The sequence below is a fragment of the Lepidochelys kempii genome, chromosome 7, assembly GCF_965140265.1.
Source record: "Lepidochelys kempii isolate rLepKem1 chromosome 7, rLepKem1.hap2, whole genome shotgun sequence".
Lineage (NCBI taxonomy): Eukaryota > Metazoa > Chordata > Testudines > Cheloniidae > Lepidochelys > Lepidochelys kempii.
Genome location: NC_133262.1, coordinates 124874255 through 124892304, shown reverse-complemented (window position 1 = coordinate 124892304; position 18050 = coordinate 124874255). Strand labels below are relative to the sequence as shown.

The 18050-nt window shown below is 67.0% G+C and overlaps 1 protein-coding gene across 1 annotated transcript in view; it reads left to right on the top strand.

Moving 5' to 3' along the window:
* The window catches only part of SLIT1 (slit guidance ligand 1), a 137745-nt gene that overhangs the window by 108432 nt on the left and 11263 nt on the right, over positions 1–18050 (top strand). Inside the window, 12 exon segments of the mRNA XM_073354611.1 lie at positions 466–489; positions 1215–1359; positions 1588–1662; positions 2193–2336; positions 3053–3196; positions 4509–4675; positions 5450–5582; positions 9599–9667; positions 11935–12006; positions 12395–12466; positions 13597–13668; positions 14970–15133. Coding sequence (XP_073210712.1) covers positions 466–489; positions 1215–1359; positions 1588–1662; positions 2193–2336; positions 3053–3196; positions 4509–4675; positions 5450–5582; positions 9599–9667; positions 11935–12006; positions 12395–12466; positions 13597–13668; positions 14970–15133 — 1281 coding nt within the window.

Here is an 18050-nt window from a genome sequence, read left to right as displayed (position 1 = left end):
CTCCAGGATCTTGGCCCCGTCAGTGAAGGGAGCGAGGGGCCGGTGCCCCCTGGGTGCTGAGCAGGCAGAGGGGTGAGCTGGGGCATGGAGCTCCTGCTCTGCCAGCCCCGGGCCCTTCCCTGGGGAACCAGAGCATCCGTCCCCCCCGCCGCTATCGTGGCCTTGACAGAGCCGTGGGGTGCTGGGCGCCGCAGACACCACGTCACACCCTGCTCTGCAAGGGAGGAGGGGAAACTGAGGCACGGAGCTGGAGGGACTTGCCCAAGCTCAGCCGGTCGGTCAGTGGCAGAGCCGGGGCTCGAGCCCTGAGTGCCAGCCCACCAGAGCCTGTCTCACTGAGCGAACCGAGGGCGGGAAGGAGGAGATCTCGCCAGGCACCACTGGCTGTGCCCAGCTGTCCCCCTCCCCACGCGGGCCCCGGCGCCAGGCTGCCCCGCTAACGTGTTTGTGCCTTTCTCTCCGCAGCCAAGGAGCAGTACTTTATCCCAGGTAAGGACCGAGCAGAGCCCTGCGGGCGGGAGCCGGGGCTGAGGGGACGTGTCTGCCCAGGGACTGTCCATGGGCCTCTCTCGGAGGGGCTGTGGTTTGCCGTGTGACGTCCTGCAAGGTTCAGTCACTGGGTTCCCGGGTACCTGGGCTCTGAGTCGCTGGGTACAGTGCCCCGCAGGACTCGCATGGCCCGGCTCTCCGGCCTGGCACAGATATTGCCACCGGCTGCTGGCACCCTGGGGTCCGGCTCCAGAGGTGGGCGAATGGCCTTTTGCTAAGCAGTCAAAGGCCCTAACCCAGCCTGGCCCACGCCCCACACAGCGCCACACACTGGCACGGGGCTGGTGCAGGGGCTGGGATGGAGGCTGAATGAGAGAAGAAAACCAGCCATGGCCCCTCCCCACGCCTGGCTGCCGGGCACTGCCTGGGCTTCTAGCAGAGAGCAGCTGGGGGCTGCGATCTCAACTCCCATGTGGGGCAGGGGTGGCCCTGAACCCCCCGGCCCGGGGGCTTGATCGCTGCAGGGAAATGGCATCTGCTCCTAAACCCCGGGGGAGCAGGAGGTGCAGCTTCATGCGCGGCAGGCTGCGCTGCCCCCTGCTGACCTCGCTGCACTGGGGCAGGACTGTGGCAGGCCAGCCCCCCCCGCCCAGAGCCCGCCCCCCTGCCCCCCCCGCAGGGCGGTGGCTGGCGTCCTGGCCTCCCCGGCGTGTCTCTCGTGGCAGGCACGGAGGATCAGCAGCTGAACCGCGAGTGCAGCAGCGACGTGAGCTGCCCCCCGAAGTGCCGCTGTGAGGCCAGCGTGGTGGAGTGCTCCAGCCTGAAACTCTCCAAGCTCCCGGAGCGCATCCCGCAGGCCACGGCAGAGCTGTAAGGGCCCCCGGCGGCTCCCCGCGTGCTGGGCGTCCTGCCCCGGGTCTGTCTGTCTGTTGCACACGCACTCGCCTTGCCGGAGCCCCCGCCCGGTCCAGGGGGCTGCATGCGTCACAGCTGTGGGGGGGCAGGGGGCTTCCTTTATTCCTCCGGGGGGGCCGAGCCCTGCCTGGGCCTCATCGTCAGCGTCTTTGTTCTTCTCTTCCCCGCCTCCCCCACTCCCAGACGCCTGAACAGCAACGAGATCTCGGTCCTGGAGGCCACGGGGCTCTTCAAAAACCTCCCACACCTGAAAAAAATGTGAGTGCGACCCCAGCGAGTCCTCGCGGCCACGGTGAGGGCATTGGAGACACTGCAGGCAGGGCCGGGGAGCAGGGCACAGCCAGCGGAAGGGGGAGGCCGACGCTGCATCGTTTACCTGTGGAACTCACTGACGCAAGATGTCACTGAGGCCATGAGCTGAGCAGGAGTGGGCATTTCTGTGGCTAGTAAGAACAGCCAGAGTTACGGTAAACCTCCCATTCCTGGGCACAAGCCAGCCTCTCACGGACAGGGCCAGGAGGAACCGCCGCCGCCCCAGACCAGTTATTCTACTAGTTCCCACTAGGGGGTGCCATACACCTTCTCTGCAGCAGCTGGTGCTGGCCCCTGCTGGACAGACGCCCCCAGCCTGCCCGTGTTCCCACGGCATGTAGGACCGGACGCCCCCAGGGGATAGAGGGGTGGGACCCAGCAGGTGATGGCCCGCAGTGCACAGGGGTGGCTCTCTGGGGGGCTGCACCCCCCCATCCCCTGCGTAGGCCCAGCCTGCTGCTCCCCTCTCTCTCCAGCAACCTGAGCAACAACAAGGTGACGGAGATCGAGGACGGGGCCTTCGAGGGGGCGGCGTCCGTCAGCGAGCTGCACCTGACGGCCAATCAGCTGGAGTCGGTGCGCGGCGGCATGTTCCGGGGCCTGGTGGGGCTGCGCACCCTGTGAGTGGAGCCGGGGCCAGATCGGGCTGGGGGGGCTGGGGGGGGGCTGCGGGCGGGTTTCACTGGGTGCCTCATGCCACCCCCGTGCCTGCGTCTGCCCTCCCGGTGCCGCACCCCGCCCTCACGCTGCCTGCTCCTTAGATCGGGCCCCTGCAGCTGCCCCAGCAGGCGCGACCCAGACGGCTCTCCCCACTCGGGGCAGCCTCCCGCTGCACCCCCTGCCCTGGCACAGAGCCTGATCATTGCTGCTTCTGTCTGACTGCTGCCTGCCGCCCGCACTCACCCCGGCCCTGGGGACGAGAGGGAGACCCCCCACTCACCCCGGCGCTGTCTGGGCAGGAGGGTGCCCCGTGCCTGCTTCCTCCCTGCCGGGGCCGGGGGCGGGAGGGATGGGGAACAGCCGGGGAGTGGCACCCTCTGGCGCTGCCCCCGTTGCACTGACGTGGGGCGTCTGTTTGCTGCTGGTCTGGGCCAGGCCCTTTGCTGCCTCCCCGCCCCCAGCTGGCCTGAGTCGCCGGGGCTGCTCCTGGGGGGTCCGTGCGCCCAGCGCCCCGTGCATGAGGTGGTGCCCCGGCTCCGGGCAGGGCTGAGTCTCACTGCAGTGAGGGTTCCTGGGTGCCAAGGCGGGCAGCGGGCGGGTGCGGCTGGCATGGCGACAGGGAGCCAGGCCGGGGCACTGCTCGGGGGGCCGTTAACCCTCCCTCCCTCCCTGCCAGGATGCTGCGAAACAACCGCATCAGCTGCATCCACAACGACAGCTTCACGGGGCTGCGCAGCGTCCGCCTGCTCTCGCTCTATGACAACCAGATCAGCACCATCGCGCCCGGCGCCTTCGACACGCTGCAGTCGCTCTCCACGCTGTGAGTCGGGGCGTCCCGCGGTCCCTGCCGCTCCCAGCCAGCTCAGCCCGGCCTGGGGACCCTTCCCTCCCTCTCCCTGCCTGCCTGACGGCCCCGCCCCGCTGCCTCTGGGCTCTGGGGTGGGTGATGCTGGAACGATGGGGGAGCCCGCTGAGGTCACTCAATCGGGGTGAACTGCAAACAGACCGGGGCAGACAAACCCCACACGCTGGTGGATATTCCAATACTTAGAGTTATCAAACCAGCCCAAACCAACCTCTGTATCACCTCCCTGGGTACTCAGACGTCCACACGACGCAGTGCCCTTAAAGTGCCAGCCTCAGGCCCCCCTCCAGACACACCTGTCAGATACGAGGATGGTTACCGAACATCTTATCTCATCCTATAAAAGAAAAGATTCTCCAACCCCAAAGGATCCGCCACACTCCCAGGTCCAATGATAACTTAGATCGTACCCAAAATACACGCTAGAGCCAATTCTTGTTAACTAAACTAACATTTATTTAAAAAGAAAAGAGAGAGAGTTGGCTGAAAGATCAATATACAGGCAGACTTGAGTTCAGTTCTTGAGGTCCAGGTACGTGGCAGAGATGGTGAGTGTGTAGTGGCCAAAAGTCCTTTTAGAAATAGTCCACAGGTTACAGTCCAGTGTCCATCTTCAGGGTGACTCCAGTCAGTGACTGGGGATCTCAATCCTCATGACTCAGGGTTTCCCCTTCTTGAAACCCAAAGCAGATCTGAGATGAAGAAGGATCATGTCCCAAGGTTTTTATACATTTCCAGCAGCCTCTTGGCCTGAGAAAACAATCGGCTTCACTTTCCTTCTCCCAAACACCCTGGCAATTAGCACAGGGTCATTTATCCATTCCACTGTTCAGACACAGGTTACCACAACCTTCAAAGAGGCACATAGACAACAATACTATGTCACTCAAGTGTCTTCCTAAATGTTAATCCTCCTTTTTTGGTCTTTGAATCAAAGCCATAGCCATAGCCAAGCCTCGTTTGCTGACATCACAAGCCCTGAGCACACAGCTCCCCTTCTCTCTCTCACCATGCCAGCTGCATTTCACAGCTCTCTCCATTTCCATCTCTTCCTAACCAGGCTTTAAAGTTCAGCCCTGGGTCAGGTCAGTCTGGGAGTTCATTAACTCTTTCTGGCCCTGTCTCCTTTCAATGAGATATTATATTACACTCATAACGTCAGAGATGCGCACGCCTGAGGCTTGGTCCAGGCCCCGCTGGCTCGGGAGCTGGGAGCCAGGGGGACTCCAGGTACCACGTTAGCCCCGCACTCCCCTCTGCTGCGCAGGAACCTGCTGGCCAATCCCTTCGACTGTAACTGCCGGCTGGCCTGGCTGGGTGACTGGCTGCGGAGGAGGAAGATCGTGACGGGGAACCCGCGCTGCCAGAACCCCGACTTCCTGCGGCAGATCCCGCTCCAGGACGTGGCCTTCCCCGACTTCAGGTGTGAGGAAGGTAACTCACAGGCGCCATGGGGCTGAGCGGGGCGGCCGATGATGGGTCACCCCGCAGCAGGGTCCCCCGGCAGGTGCTTCCCGGCTGGCCACGTCGGGCCCCGCTGCCACCCCACGCCAGCCTCTCGGTCCTAGCTGTGCCACCTCCAAGCCGCGCCCGGCTGGTCTCAGACTCAGAGCGGAGGCTGGTGCTGGGACACGACCCAGGGCCCAGGCACGTGGGCCAGCAGGCGGGTGGCTGGACCGGATTAACTCAGGCTGGGGAGTTACACCCGCCCCAAGGGCATCAGGGACAGCATTATTTTGATTTTTAGCCTTGGTTTGGTTTCGATTAAGGGCACACGAGACTGAGGAAAACCTGCCCTGTAGTGCCGGACCCCTGGATCCCCGTCTGCTCAGTTTCCCAGAGAGACGGTGAAGGGGTGACTTAATTACGGCCCACAGGTATCGCCACGGGGAGCGAGTCCTGGGCGGTGGGCTGCCGACCAGCTGAGGAAGGTCTAACAAGGCCCAGGGGCTGGAAGCTGGAGCGAGACTCCTGCAGGCTGGAAACCAGGCGTGGATCTGTGCCAGGGAGGGGAAGTAGCTGTTGGAACAAGTGACCTGGGGGCAGGCGGATTCTCCAGCAAGGGATCTGCTTTTGGGGCACTTGGGGGGCAGGCACGGCCCAGGGCCCTTCTGGCCTTGGAGTGTAGGAATCTCTGCCCCCAGGACGGGGCGAGAGCCTGGATCTGGATGGGCCCGTTACTTGCTGTGCTCCCCCGCAACTTTGCAGGCCAGGAGGAGACGGGCTGCGTCCCACGGCCACAGTGCCCTCAGGAGTGCACCTGCCTGGACACGGTCGTTCGCTGCAGCAACAAACACCTCAAGTCCCTGCCCAAGGGGATCCCAAAGAACGTCACTGAGCTGTGAGTGTCCCAGGGCTCGGCCCGATTCCTCTCACCGCCCCACCCCGGGCCCCGGCTCATGGGGCAGGGAGCCTGCGAGGCCAGGCCTGCTGAGCACAGGGAGAGCGGGACAGATTTCCCAGCAGGGGCTGGGAGGAGGGAGGGGGTGACAGTCACAGAACAGCCGGGCCCCCCTGCAGCAGCCATTCCCCCCCGGAGGTCACAGTGACACCCTGCACGCTCAGGCCAGCTGATCCGCCTGGCAACGGGCCCAGAGCCACGTGCGTAGCACGCTGGTGTGAATCCAGAGGGACCCCACTGGCTTCAGTGGCATTTACCCCGGCAGCCCAAGAGCGGAGCCTGGCCATGAAGCGGGCGTCGATGGGGAGCTGGAGGTGTGAATTCCCCGCCCCAGGAGAGGTGCCCAGGCCAGCACTGGCCCAGCCAGCGGGCTGACAGTGGCAGTGTCGTGGGTGGGGGGGGGGCTACCCCCGAGCCAGAGGGGATCCCCCCTCCGCCACAGCCTGCGAGAGCCCAGTCCTGTGAACGCTCCCTGGTGTCCCGGGGCACGGCGGGGCACGGCGGGGCACGGCCGCACGTGGGAGCTGCGGGAATGCCTGGGCCAGACGAAGCTGTTTGCGCTGCTCCAAGGAGGGGTCAGGGTAGCGCCACGTCATTCGGGCCCCGACCAGGTGTGTGACCCGCCCGGCGGGAGACAGGGGGGCAGGGGAGGGCAGGAAACGCAGCTAATGGAGGCTGCACATTAAAGTCGGGGGGGGGCATTAGCTGTTCCTGCTCCTGTGACCCCCCCATGCCCCATAATTAAACAGGAGCAGAACAAATCCTCGTTAGCAATGGGGCGCCCCATGCGCTGGCTGGGACTCTGGGGCGGGGCCGTCTCTCGCCGGGTGTTCACGCAGCACCCGCTGCACTGGGGCTGTGACCTCGCCCGCTTCGCGCTTGCTCCCGGCGGAGGCTGCCGAACCGGCCCCAGGCCCTGCCGAACTGGCCCCAACTTCCTACACGCCCGAAACAGAACACCCTGCCCCGCCCCTTCTGCGAGGCCCCGCCCCTTCTGCGAGGCCCCCCCCTCCCCCCCGCGCTCACTCTCCCCACCCTCATTTTCGCTCACTCGCTCATTTTCACTGGGCTGGGGTGCGGGGCCAGGGGGGGAAGGCCCCGGCTGGGGGTGCGGACTCCGGGATGGGGCCAGAAATGAGGGGTTCAGGGTGTGGGAGGGGCCTCTGGGTTGGGGCAGGCGGTTGGGATGTGGGAGGGGGTGAGGGCTCTGGCTGGGGCCGGCGATGAGGGGTTTCGGGTGCAGGAGGGGGCTCTGGGCTGGGGGTGGAGCCGAGGGGTTTGGAGTATGGAGGGGGGTCCAGGCTGAGGCAGGGGGTTGTGGTGTGGGAGGGGTACGGGTTCTGGGCTGGAGCAGGAGGTTGGGGTGCAGGGGGGAGGTAAGGTCTCCCGCTGGGGGTGCAGGCTCTGGCTGGGGCCGGCGATGAGGGATTTGGGGTGCAGGAGGGGGGCTCCGGGCTGGGGCTGAGGGGTTCTGAGGGCAGGAGGGGGATCAGGGCTGGGGCAGGGGGTTAGGGCCCGGGAGGGGGTTAGGGGTGCAGGGGGGAGGTAAGGTCTCCCGCTGGGGGTGCAGGCTCTGGCTGGGGCCGGCGATGAGGGGTTTGGGGTGCAGGAGGGGGCTCCGGGCTGGGGCAGGGGGTTAGGGCCCGGGAGGGGGTTAGGGGTGCAGAGGGGAGGTAAGGTCTCCCGCTGGGGGTGCAGGCTCTGGTGCGGGGCCGGCGATGAGGGGTTTCGGGTGCAGGAGGGGCTCCGGGCTGGGGGCAGGGGGTTAGGGCCCGGGAGGGGGTTAGGGGTGCAGGGGGGAGGTAAGGTCTCCTGCTGGGGGTGCAGGCTCTGGCTGGGGCCGGCGATGAGGGGTTTTGGGGTGCAGGAGGGGGGCTCCGGGCTGGGGCAGGGGGTTAGGGCCCGGGGAGGGGGGTTAGGGGTGCAGGAGGGGGTCCAGGCTGGGGCAGGGGGTTAGGGCCCGGGAGGGGGGTTAGGGGTGCAGGAGGGGGTCCGGGCTGGGGCAGGGGGTTAGGGCCCGGGAGGGGGTTAGGGGTGCAGGCTCTGGCTCGGGCCGGCGATGAGGGGTTTCGGGTGCAGGAGGGGGGCTCCGGGCTGGGGCAGGGGGTTAGGGCCCGGGAGGGGGTTAGGGGGTGCAGGGGGGAGGTAAGGTCTCCCGCTGGGGGTGCAGGCTCTGGCTGGGGCCAGTGATGAGGGGTTTCGGGTGCAGGAGGGGGTCCGGGCTGGGGCAGGGGGTTAGGGCCCGGGAGGGGGTTAGGGGTGCAGGGGGGAGGTAAGGTCTCCCGCTGGGGGTGCAGGCTCTGGTGCGGGGCCAGTGATGAGGGATTTCGGGTGCAGGAGGGGGTCCGGGCTGGGGCAGGGGGTTAGGGCCCGGGACGGGGTTAGGGGTGCAGGGGGGAGGTAAGGTCTCCCGCTGGGGGTGCAGGCTCTGGCTGGGGCCGGCGATGAGGGGTTTCGGGTGCAGGAGGGGCTCCGGGCGGGGGCAGGGGGTTAGGGCCCGGGAGGGGGTTAGGGGTGCAGGGGGGAGGTAAGGTCTCCCGCTGGGGGTGCAGGCTCTGGTGCGGGGCCAGTGATGAGGGATTTCGGGTGCAGGAGGGGGGCTCCGGGCTGGGGCAGGGGGTTAGGGCCCGGGAGGGGGTTAGGGGGTGCAGGAGGGGGTCCGGGCTGGGGCAGGGGGTTAGGGCCCGGGAGGGGGTTAGGGGTGCAGGGGGGAGGTAAGGTCTCCCGCTGGGGGTGCAGGCTCTGGCTGGGGCCGGCGATGAGGGGTTTCGGGTGCAGGAGGGGCTCCGGGCGGGGGCAGGGGGTTAGGGCCCGGGAGGGGGTTTGGGGGTGCAGGAGGGGGCTCCGGGCTGGGGCAGGGGGTTAGGGCCCGGGAGGGGGTTTGGGGTGCAGGAGGGGCTCCGGGCTGGGGCAGGGGGTTAGGGCCCGGGAGGGGGTTAGGGGTGCAGGAGGGGCTCCGGGCTGGGGCAGGGGGTTAGGGCCCGGGAGGGGGTTAGGGGTGCAGGAGGGGCTCCGGGCTGGGGCAGGGGGGTTAGGGGCCCGGGAGGGGGTTAGGGGTGCAGGAGGGGCTCCGGGCGGGGGCAGGGGGTTAGGGCCCGGGAGGGGGTTTGGGGTGCAGGAGGGGCTCCGGGCTGGGGGTGGAGCCGAGGGGTTTCGGGTGCAGGAGGGGGCTCCGGGCTGGGGCAGGGGGTTAGGGCCCGGGAGGGGGTTAGGGGTGCAGGAGGGGGCTCCGGGCGGGGGCAGGGGTTTAGGGCCCGGGAGGGGGTTAGGGGTGCAGGAGGGGGGTCCGGGCTGGGGCAGGGGGTTAGGGCCCGGGAGGGGGGTTAGGGGTGCAGGGGGGAGGTAAGGTCTCCCGCTGGGGGTGCAGGCTCTGGCTGGGGCCAGTGATGAGGGGTTTCGGGTGCAGGAGGGGGCTCCGGGCGGGGGCAGGGGGTTAGGGCCCGGGAGGGGGTTAGGGGTGCAGGAGGGGCTCCGGGCTGGGGCAGGGGGTTAGGGGCCCGGGAGGGGGTTAGGGGTGCAGGGGGGAGGTAAGGTCTCCCGCTGGGGGTGCAGGCTCTGGCTGGGGCCGGCGATGAGGGATTTCGGGTGCAGGAGGGGGCTCCGGGCTGGGGCAGGGGGTTAGGGGTGCAGGCCCACCTCAGGCAGCTCCTGGAAGCAGAGACACGTCCCCCTCCGGCTCCTACATGTTCCCCTGCCCAAAGCACCAGCTCTGCAGCTCCCATTGGCCAGGAACCACAAACACTTCCAGCCCCCGCAGTCAGGGCGGGACCCTGATCCCCTGCATGGCTGTGCTCCGCTCAGCGTGGGGTCGGGGGGTCTCTGCACGGACGGACCCCGGGCCGAACTGGGTGCGGTTGGTGCTGCACCCCACACGTGAGCCCTGCCCCCTCACTGCCCGTGCACCGGCCTCCTGAGCCCAGCCCCGATTGGTGACGGGCCTTTGTTCTCGCCCGCAGTTACCTGGACGGCAATCAGTTCGCGCGGGTCCCTGGAGAGCTCTCCTCCTTCAGATCCCTGCAGCTGGTGTAAGTATCCTGGCCCGGCTCTGCTGCTGGGTGGGCCCCGGCGGCAGGGATCCCGTGGGCTGGGCTGGCTGAGACTCGAGCCGCGAAGGCCGGGCAGTGCGTGGGGGCGGGGGGCAGCAAGCCAGCCGGCGTCTGGGCACTCGCTCAAGGCCGCGCAGCCTGGAAGCCGTGACAAAGCTGGGATCAGCCCTCGGGGGCTCCTGGCTCCAACCTGCCGCTTCTCTCCCTGCGGCGCGGAAGGTTTCTCAGCTGCTTTCCCGAAGGGGGCCGGTGAGGGCAGGGACCGCGGGGGCCCAGCCAGGCGATGGCAGGGTGTGTGCTCTAGCAGGCCCAGCGTCTTCTGCCCATTTGCCCCCAAATTCACCCCCTCTGCCCCGTCCCCTGTCCTGTCTTTTCCCTGCTCCCGTTCCAGTCCCACGTCCCGTTCCCCCGGCACCCTGGGGAAGGGCTGTGAGCCTGTTGGAAACGCAGAGACAGCCATGTCCAAAGTGCCCACCCACCGGGGCTCCGAGCTGCCGAGGACCTGGCTGGTCAGAGCACTGAGCCTGATGCTGCCCTTCACTGTTCAGGGCATAGCCCAGCACTTCTGCAGAGCAGCCCTCAGCGCCTCCCGTTAGCACCCAGAAAACCGGGCACACACCGTAGTGGCCCCTTTAAGTGACTTGCCCAGCATCTCACAGGAACTCTGTGGCAGAGGCAGGGACAGACTCCAGTTCTCCAGGGCAGCATTCAACTGCGTTAACCACGGGATCGTCCTCCCTCCTTCTGCAGTCCCCGCCTCGCTCGCTGCCCAGTTTCAGTCCCCCTGGTTGACATTTGGGAAAGTTATAAACAGTTGAAAATTAGGGCTTATATTGGGACGTGTCGGGGAACCTTCCTGATAGGTGGGTGCTCCCAGTCCCTTGTCTGAGAAAAAACAACTCCCTTCTCTTTGGAGAAACTAGGAGTGACCCCCTTTCTCCATCGCAGACCCCAACACCCCCCAGGCCCTGGGGTGAGCTTCTGAGCCATAGAGTCTTTTGGTCCTTCTGCCCCACACATCGCAGGCCTCAGAACCTCACCCACCTGCTCCTGTGCTAGACCCCGACCTCCGGCTGAGTCACTGACGTCCTCAAATCATGGTTTAAAGACGTCAAGTTACAGAGAATCCACCATTGACACTAGTTTAAACCTGAAGGCAACTTCCCACCCCCCAGGGTCTCTGCCAGGCTGTCCTTCCCCACCCCAATATGGCGACCAGACCCTGAGCAGGTGGGCGAGACCCATCAGCCAGACACGTGGGAAAGAATTCGCTGTAGTAACTCAGAGCCCTCCCCGTCCAGCGTCCCATCACCGGCCGTTGCGGGTATTTGCTACTAACAGTCGCCGATTGGCCATTGTGGGCAGTCCCCATCACACCATCCCCTCCACACACGTATCACGCTCAGGCTTGAAGCCGGTTCGGTGTTCTGCCCCCCCTTGGCTCACCCCTCCAGTGCTTAGAAACCTTCACCTCATGTCGAGCCCAAACTTGTTGATGGCCAGTTTGTCTCCATTTGTTCTCGGGGTCAGTCTGCGACAAAGCAGGGAACCGAACCACAGTAGCTACGTACCCAGCGGAGCAGCCCCGCTCTCCTCCCTAGGGCTTGTGCCCGCCACCCACACGGGGTGAGTGGAACCTGCATCACCGCCCCCTGCAAAAGTCACACCAGGCCACAGTCAACCAGCGAGTGCACCCGGGTGCCTTTCCGTTGCCTCCTGGTGCCGGCACGGGGAGGTGACGTTTTCAAGCTTTGCTGTGCAACCCGGAGGGCTGGAAACTAGCGTAGTGAAGTGAACACTCAGCTCAGCGCCTGACTTGGCAGCTGGGGCTTCATGAGAAACACCGGCAGCCAGGAGACTTGCCAGTGACCTGAGCGTTGGCAGTACTGGTTAATCGAGTGGCACGTGGTTAAACTGCCACAGGAAACAGCTTCCTCCTGGAGCTGCCGGCGCGTCGTCTCCCGGGGCCCCAGTGGACGAGGGGAGCCCGCGGTGGCAGAGGAATCACACCACCTGCAAGGCACCCAGGGCACTCACACCACAGCGCCCGCCTGCCCTAGCCTGGCCACAGGGGGTGGCATCTCCTACAAAACCACGGTTCCTTCCCACTGCCCGGCCCCTGGGGCTGCGCCCGCCTGTACCTCCTGCGCCCGCCATGGCGTGTGACACCAGCCAGCACCACCCACAGGCTGGGCGAGGCCGAGAGCCCAGCCCAGTTGACACCCTGCTGCCCTCGTGTTTTCCAGAGACCTGAGCAACAACAAGATCAGCTCCTTGAGCAACTCCTCCTTCAGCAATACGAGCCAGCTCACCACCCTGTAAGTCCCGGCCCCGCGGGGAGGGGGCTGCGGCTACTGACCCACTGAGGGGTGGGAGGGCAAGGCCTGGGAGTGCTGCAGAGAGGAGACTGGGCTCTGCCTCCAAACGCAGCCCCACCTGGCTTGCTGCTGAGGCCTCTGGGCCGTGCAGTCCAGGGCCGGATCCTGTAGAAGAAGAACCATCACTGGTGGCCTCGCTGGAGGGCGCCCGAGAGGCCGTGAGCGGGGGGTGCTGGGCCTCTGCCCGGGGGTGACTCGGCGGCATCCCGTAAGGGAGAACGGCGCGGGAGCAGCCCAGGGGAGCCCCACCGGGGCGCCGCCCCTCACTGGGTGCGTGTCGGTGCTCGGAGGACGTGACCGCGTGTTGCTTCCTCCCCTGCGTCCCTAGGATCCTCAGCTACAACGCCCTGCAGTGCATCCCCCCACTGGCCTTTGAAGGGCTCCGGGCGCTCCGGCTGCTGTAAGTACGTCCCCATGCCCAGGGCAGTGTCCTGCTCTGCTCACAGCAGGGGCCCAAGTGGCACCTCCGTGGCGCTGTCAGTGGCCTGCTTTGGAGAGGTGCTGAGCACCTACAGCGCCAGGGGCGAGGTGCGTGGTGTGAGGACGTGTGTCCCAGCTCGGTTCAGCCGTGGGGGGCTGGGGAAGGTGCCGGGCGGACGTGGTGCCAGGGGACGGGGGGCTGGGGAAGGTGCCGGGCGGACGCGGTGTGGTGCCAGGGGACGGGGGGCTGGGGAAGGTGCCGGGCGGACGCGGTGCCAGGGGACGGGGGGCTGGGGAAGGTGCCGGGCGGACGCGGTGCCAGGGGACGGGGGGCTGGGGAAGGTGCCGAGCGGACGCGGTGCCAGGGGACGGGGGGCTGGGGAAGGTGCCGGGCAGACGCGGTGCCAGGGGACGGGGGGCTGGGGAAGGTGCCGGGCGGACGCGGTGCCAGGGGACGGGGGGCTGGGGAAGGTGCCGGGCGGACGCGGTGCCAGGGGACGGGGGGCTGGGGAAGGTGCCGGGCGGACGCGGTGCCAGGGGACGGGGGGCTGGGGAAGGTGCCGGGCGGACGCAGTGCCAAGGGACGGGGGGCTGGGGAAGGTGCCGGGCGGACGTGGTGCGGTGCCAGGGGACGGGGGGCTGGGGAAGGTGCCGGGCGGACGCGGTGCGGTGCCAGGGGACGGGGGGCTGGGGAAGGTGCCGGGCGGACGCGGTGCCAGGGGACGGGGGGCTGGGGAAGGTGCCGGGCGGACGCGGTGCCAGGGGACGGGGGGCTGGGGAAGGTGCCGGGCGGACGCGGTGCCAGGGGACGGGGGGCTGGGGAAGGTGCCGGGCGGACGCGGTGCGGTGCCAGGGGATGGGGGTGGAGGCGGGCGAGGGGCGGGGCTGCCGCCATGAGCCCTGGGCTCCTGCTCCGCTGCCTCCAGGTGGATGCAGCCCGAGGGTGTAAGCTGCCTGGGTGTCCCTCTGGGCCCCGCGCTGGGCGGGCGCATGCCTGGCTCTCATGGAAATGCACGGGCTGCCCGGTGGCGCACTCTGGCCCTGTGTTGCCATGAGCCTTGATCCCAAGCTGCCAGCATCCTCTGGGCTCAGAGCCTCTCGTTCCCGCAGGTCTCTGCACGGCAACGACATCTCCAGCCTGCCAGAGGGCATCTTCGCCGACGTCACCTCCTTGTCCCACCTGTGAGTAGCTCCCTGTGCCCGGCTGCCCCGGGAAGGCCCCACGGTGCTGGGCCAGGCTCCCCACAGAGCTCAGAGATCGCAGACGGGCCCCAAAGGGCAGGAGACAATCACTGCTGGGGTGGGGGCGTTATTTCCTTCTGGGGTCAGCGCCTGGGGCCAGGTCCCAGCGTCTCTCTGCAGCCTGGGCAACACGTGGCCAAGGCCTTGCCAGGCCCCAGCCAGGCCCCTGGCTCTCTGGCTCGAGTGCCGCTGACGCAGGGCCCAGTAAGTGCAGAAGGGACTCGGCTGCTCCATGCCGCCGGCATGCTCCAGCCCCTCTGCGCCGCGGGGCCGTGCAGCTGCTCTCACTCCAGGCGAGTCGGGAGCAGCTACCTGCAGCCAGCCTCGCAGGCAGGACCAGCTCTTCGGCTCCAACGGCAGCTGGGATCCCCTGGCAAACCCCTGGCATCGGGAGCCTCGCTGGGAATGAGCGGAGCTGGGCTCCCAGCCGGGGGGCGAGAGGTGCTGCTGGGAGCAGGGTCAGTACAGGGTCTGCGAGGCCCCCTCTCACCCCGAACACCCCTGGCAGCCCCCATGCAGCTTCTCTCCGGTCCCCGGCATGGCAGGGCATGTGCACAGGCCCAGGACAGTCAGCCCCTGACCTGGGCACCCATCGGCTACAGGAGAGACTGTGGCAGGGAGACCGTGGCAGGCGGGCAGCCAAGGGCCGAAGCCCGGTGAGCAGCAAGTGCCCGGGCCCCACACGTCCTGACGTGCCCTGGCGCACGGCCTGGCCAGCAGCCTCTGCGAGCTCCTAGGAGAGGGGCCCCAGAGTCAGCTCCTGGGGGAGGGGGGCCCCAGAGGGGGTGCTCAGGAAAGCCAGGACTGTCTCCTTCCCAGGGCACCGTGCCGTGGGCCCTCAGAGCGCTCAGTGCCGAGCCCCGAGAAACGTCCGCCCCCCCGAGACAGGCAGGGACGCCACTCGCCTGGCTCTGGGGAAAGGGGGGCTCCCGCCTGGCCAGCTCCGAGCAGCTCCGAGCAGCTTGGAGCAGCTCCCAGCTCTGGGGCTGGAGATGGATTTGTGGGAGTGGTGTGCCCCCTGGAGGAGGTATCGTGGCACTGCACCCTTGTCTTCCCCACACCCGCGGGTGGCGGGAGAACCAGCAGCTCCCCGTGAGCGCCGCCCCTGGGAGTTGGGCCTGCCGGCTGGCCTTGCTCAGCCCAGGGGCTGCAAAGGGAGCGGGGCCAGGCGGGCTCATCCCGCCCCGGGGCCAGGGGCCAGGTCTCGCTGACTCACCTTTGCTCTTGTCTCCCCTGTGCAGCGCCATCGGGGCCAACCCCCTGTACTGCGACTGCCAGCTACGCTGGCTCTCGGGCTGGGTCAAAACGGGCTACAAGGAGCCCGGCATTGCCCGCTGTGCCGGCCCGCCCGACATGGAAGGCAAGCTGCTGCTCACCACCCCAGCCAAGAAGTTTGAGTGCCAAGGTGAGGGGCCCGTTCAGTGCACGGTTACTGGGGGCTGTGCCCGGTGGATGGGCACAGACAGGGTCCCGTGGACTCTGACCCCTGCCCTGCTCTGTCCTGGCTGTCACCCCCTGCAGGTTAATTCTGGAGCGAATGTGCTGGGTGGGGTCACTGCGGGCAGGGGATCGTGTGTCATGGTGGGTCCCAAGCAGGGCTGGGACCTGGGAGGTCCTGAGTCCGATGCCCAGCTCTGAGACACCTTCTCCATGTGGCAAAGCCCATCCCGCACCCTGTGCCTCAGTTTCCCTCTGCTGATTCTGACCAGCCTCCTGGGCTGCTGTGAGGGTCAGAGACGCTAGGGCCAGGAGGGACCCTGCCGAACAGCCCATCTGACGTCCTGCACAGCACAGGCTGGAGAACCTGCCCCGGATTCTGCCTCCAGCCCAGTCACACTGGATACGTCTACCCCTGCCCGCAGCAGGCCCGGCTCAGCCGACGGGCTTGCAGCGCTAAGCACGGCTGTGTAGACTTTCCGGCTCAGGTTGCAGCCCGGGTTCCGGGACCCTCCCCCCTCCTGGGGTCCCAGAGCCAGGCCCCAGACATCTCCCCACCCCTGGCAGTGGAGAGCGGCTGTCTGATTGCTGGGTGGACGTGCCCCTGGCTGAGCTGGAGTGTGTCTGTCAGGGAGAAGAGTCCAGCCGCGGGCTGGTGAACCCCCCGTCCCTCGGTGGGTTAATTCCCTACTGGGTGGAAATGGGGTTCACCTTAGTTCTAGTCGGAATGGGTCTGGCTTCAGCTCCGGCTGCTGGCTCTGACTTGGCCCTGACCTAGCGAGTCAGGGCTCCCTGGACAATGCGGGGCCCGGCAAAGGGGCTGTGCCAGGAAAGGTCCCTGTCTGGAGAAGGGCAGCTCTGCTCCCTGAGCAATGCCAGGGGCTGCCAGGGCCTGGCTCGAGCCGTCTGTGACTTGCGACTCCTGGCCCAGGCCGGCCAGTGGGTAAGTCTGAACCTAGAGGGTGTGATGGCTGCAGCCCTGCTTCGGTCCAGCCGGAGCAGACCCTCAGAGGGGAGAGAAGGACACCCTGTGGAGATGGCTAACACTGGGTCAGACCCTAGCAGGGCCCAGGCCCGGCCGTAGCTAGTCACGGTCAGTAACCGCCCCCGGCACTGGCCGCAGCGTGGTAGGTGGGTGCAGCCACCGAGCTAACCGGGGTTTGCACCTGCCTGGCCTTGGTTCAGCGGGTGCAGACACTGCCTTGCCCCGGGGCCTGTCCCTGCTGTGGGGTCGGGGGTCCCTGGAGCCCTGACCTGGGGCCAGCCCCCAGCACAGCCCAGGCCTGGGCGTTTGCACCGTTACAGCCCCACAGGGCGAAAGGGACACGGGGGCCTGGGGCCGGGCCGGCTGGTCCCACGTTCCCAGGAGGACTTTGACGCCCCAGCAGCAAGAGGCACCAGTTCGGGCCACGCTCTCCAATGAGGAGCAGATATTTATAGGGGTGAGAGGAGCCCCCACCCCGAGGGGGCGGAGCCAGAATTCCAGCCGCGTGTGAGACCCCCGGCTCCAGGGGCTGAGCCAGATACTGGAGACCAGGACGAGACCTGCGGGGAGGGGGCCTATCCCACAGCGGCTGCACCGGCCCATCAGAGACCGGACACGGACCTGGTCCAGCCGTGGCCGTCTTCCACTAGCCGGTCGCTACCCAGAGACCACAGAGGGGCCCTTTGGGGTCTCGTATGGCAACCCTGTGACTCTGAGAAATGAACCCACCCTCGCTAGGCCAGGAAAGCCCCCCCCTCACGGCCTGCTGGGGAGATGAGCCCATTTTAACCCCTCGGTCCCACAGCTGGCCCACACTGCACTGACCAAAGAGGGCTTGAAAGAAAAGAGCTGGAAGGAAACCCAGCGTGGCTGCTGCCGCTGGGCCAGGCCTGGGGCTTTACAAACTGTCCCAAAAGAGGGTGAGACTCACCCTGCCAGGCGTGGGCCCCTGCTTCCGCCCGGCAGGTCAGCGCTGCCCCCGCTTCCCCCAGGATTGCAGGGATTGAAAGGGAGCCGCTCAGCCTAGCCAGAGCTCCCGTTTGATGGGCTACAGGCTGGGCTGATACTGCTCATGGTGTGGGCGTGCTGTGGCTGGGGGCCCACGACACGGCCGCTACAAACGAGAACCCCACAAACGGGGCTTGGCGCACGGGGACTGGGGCAGGAGCTGGCTGGCTGGTCGGTCCCCAGCATGACTGACTGGGGGATCGGCATGGGGCGGGGGTGTTGCCAGTGGGGGCCCACGGGGATGGGTTCTTGACCCTACGCCAGGTAACATCTGTATCGATGACCTGGAGAACCCACAAGCGCGGTCACTAGCCCCAGGTGTGCGGTGGCTTGGCAAGCTGGGCACAAGCAGCAGGAGCACCAGCAACACGCCCCGAGGGGCCGATACCCTGAGCGCTGAGGAAAGGCTAAAAGCTGGGCCAGTTCAGTATGGGGCCAAGAAGACTGAGGGGGCCTGCGAGCAGCCTACACCTATGAGCAGGGCTGTTCCAGCGGGCGGGGAGCGGTTGTTCCCCGTGTCCACTGCAAGCTGGACAAGTAGCAATGGGCGTAATTCGCAGCCAGGAGATGTTGGGTTGGTATTCGGAAAACGAACGCTCAGGGCAGCGAAGCTCTGGGCCAGGCTCCCAGGGGAGGTTGTGGAGGTTTTCAAGGCAGGTTAGACACACGCCTGGCAGGGCTGGTTAGGTGACTTGGCCTCGCTGCCCTCTCAAGGTCCCTTCAGCCCGAGAGGTCTGTGATTCTGTGTCTGTGTTTCGGACGGTTCTGTAACGACAGCTGGGAACAAAGACTCGGCCCTACTCACCCGACAGGGGACTCCATCCTCGGAAGCAGCGACGCTGAAAAAGACCAGGGTCAGGGTGGACAATCAGCTGACAGGAGCTCCCAGTGT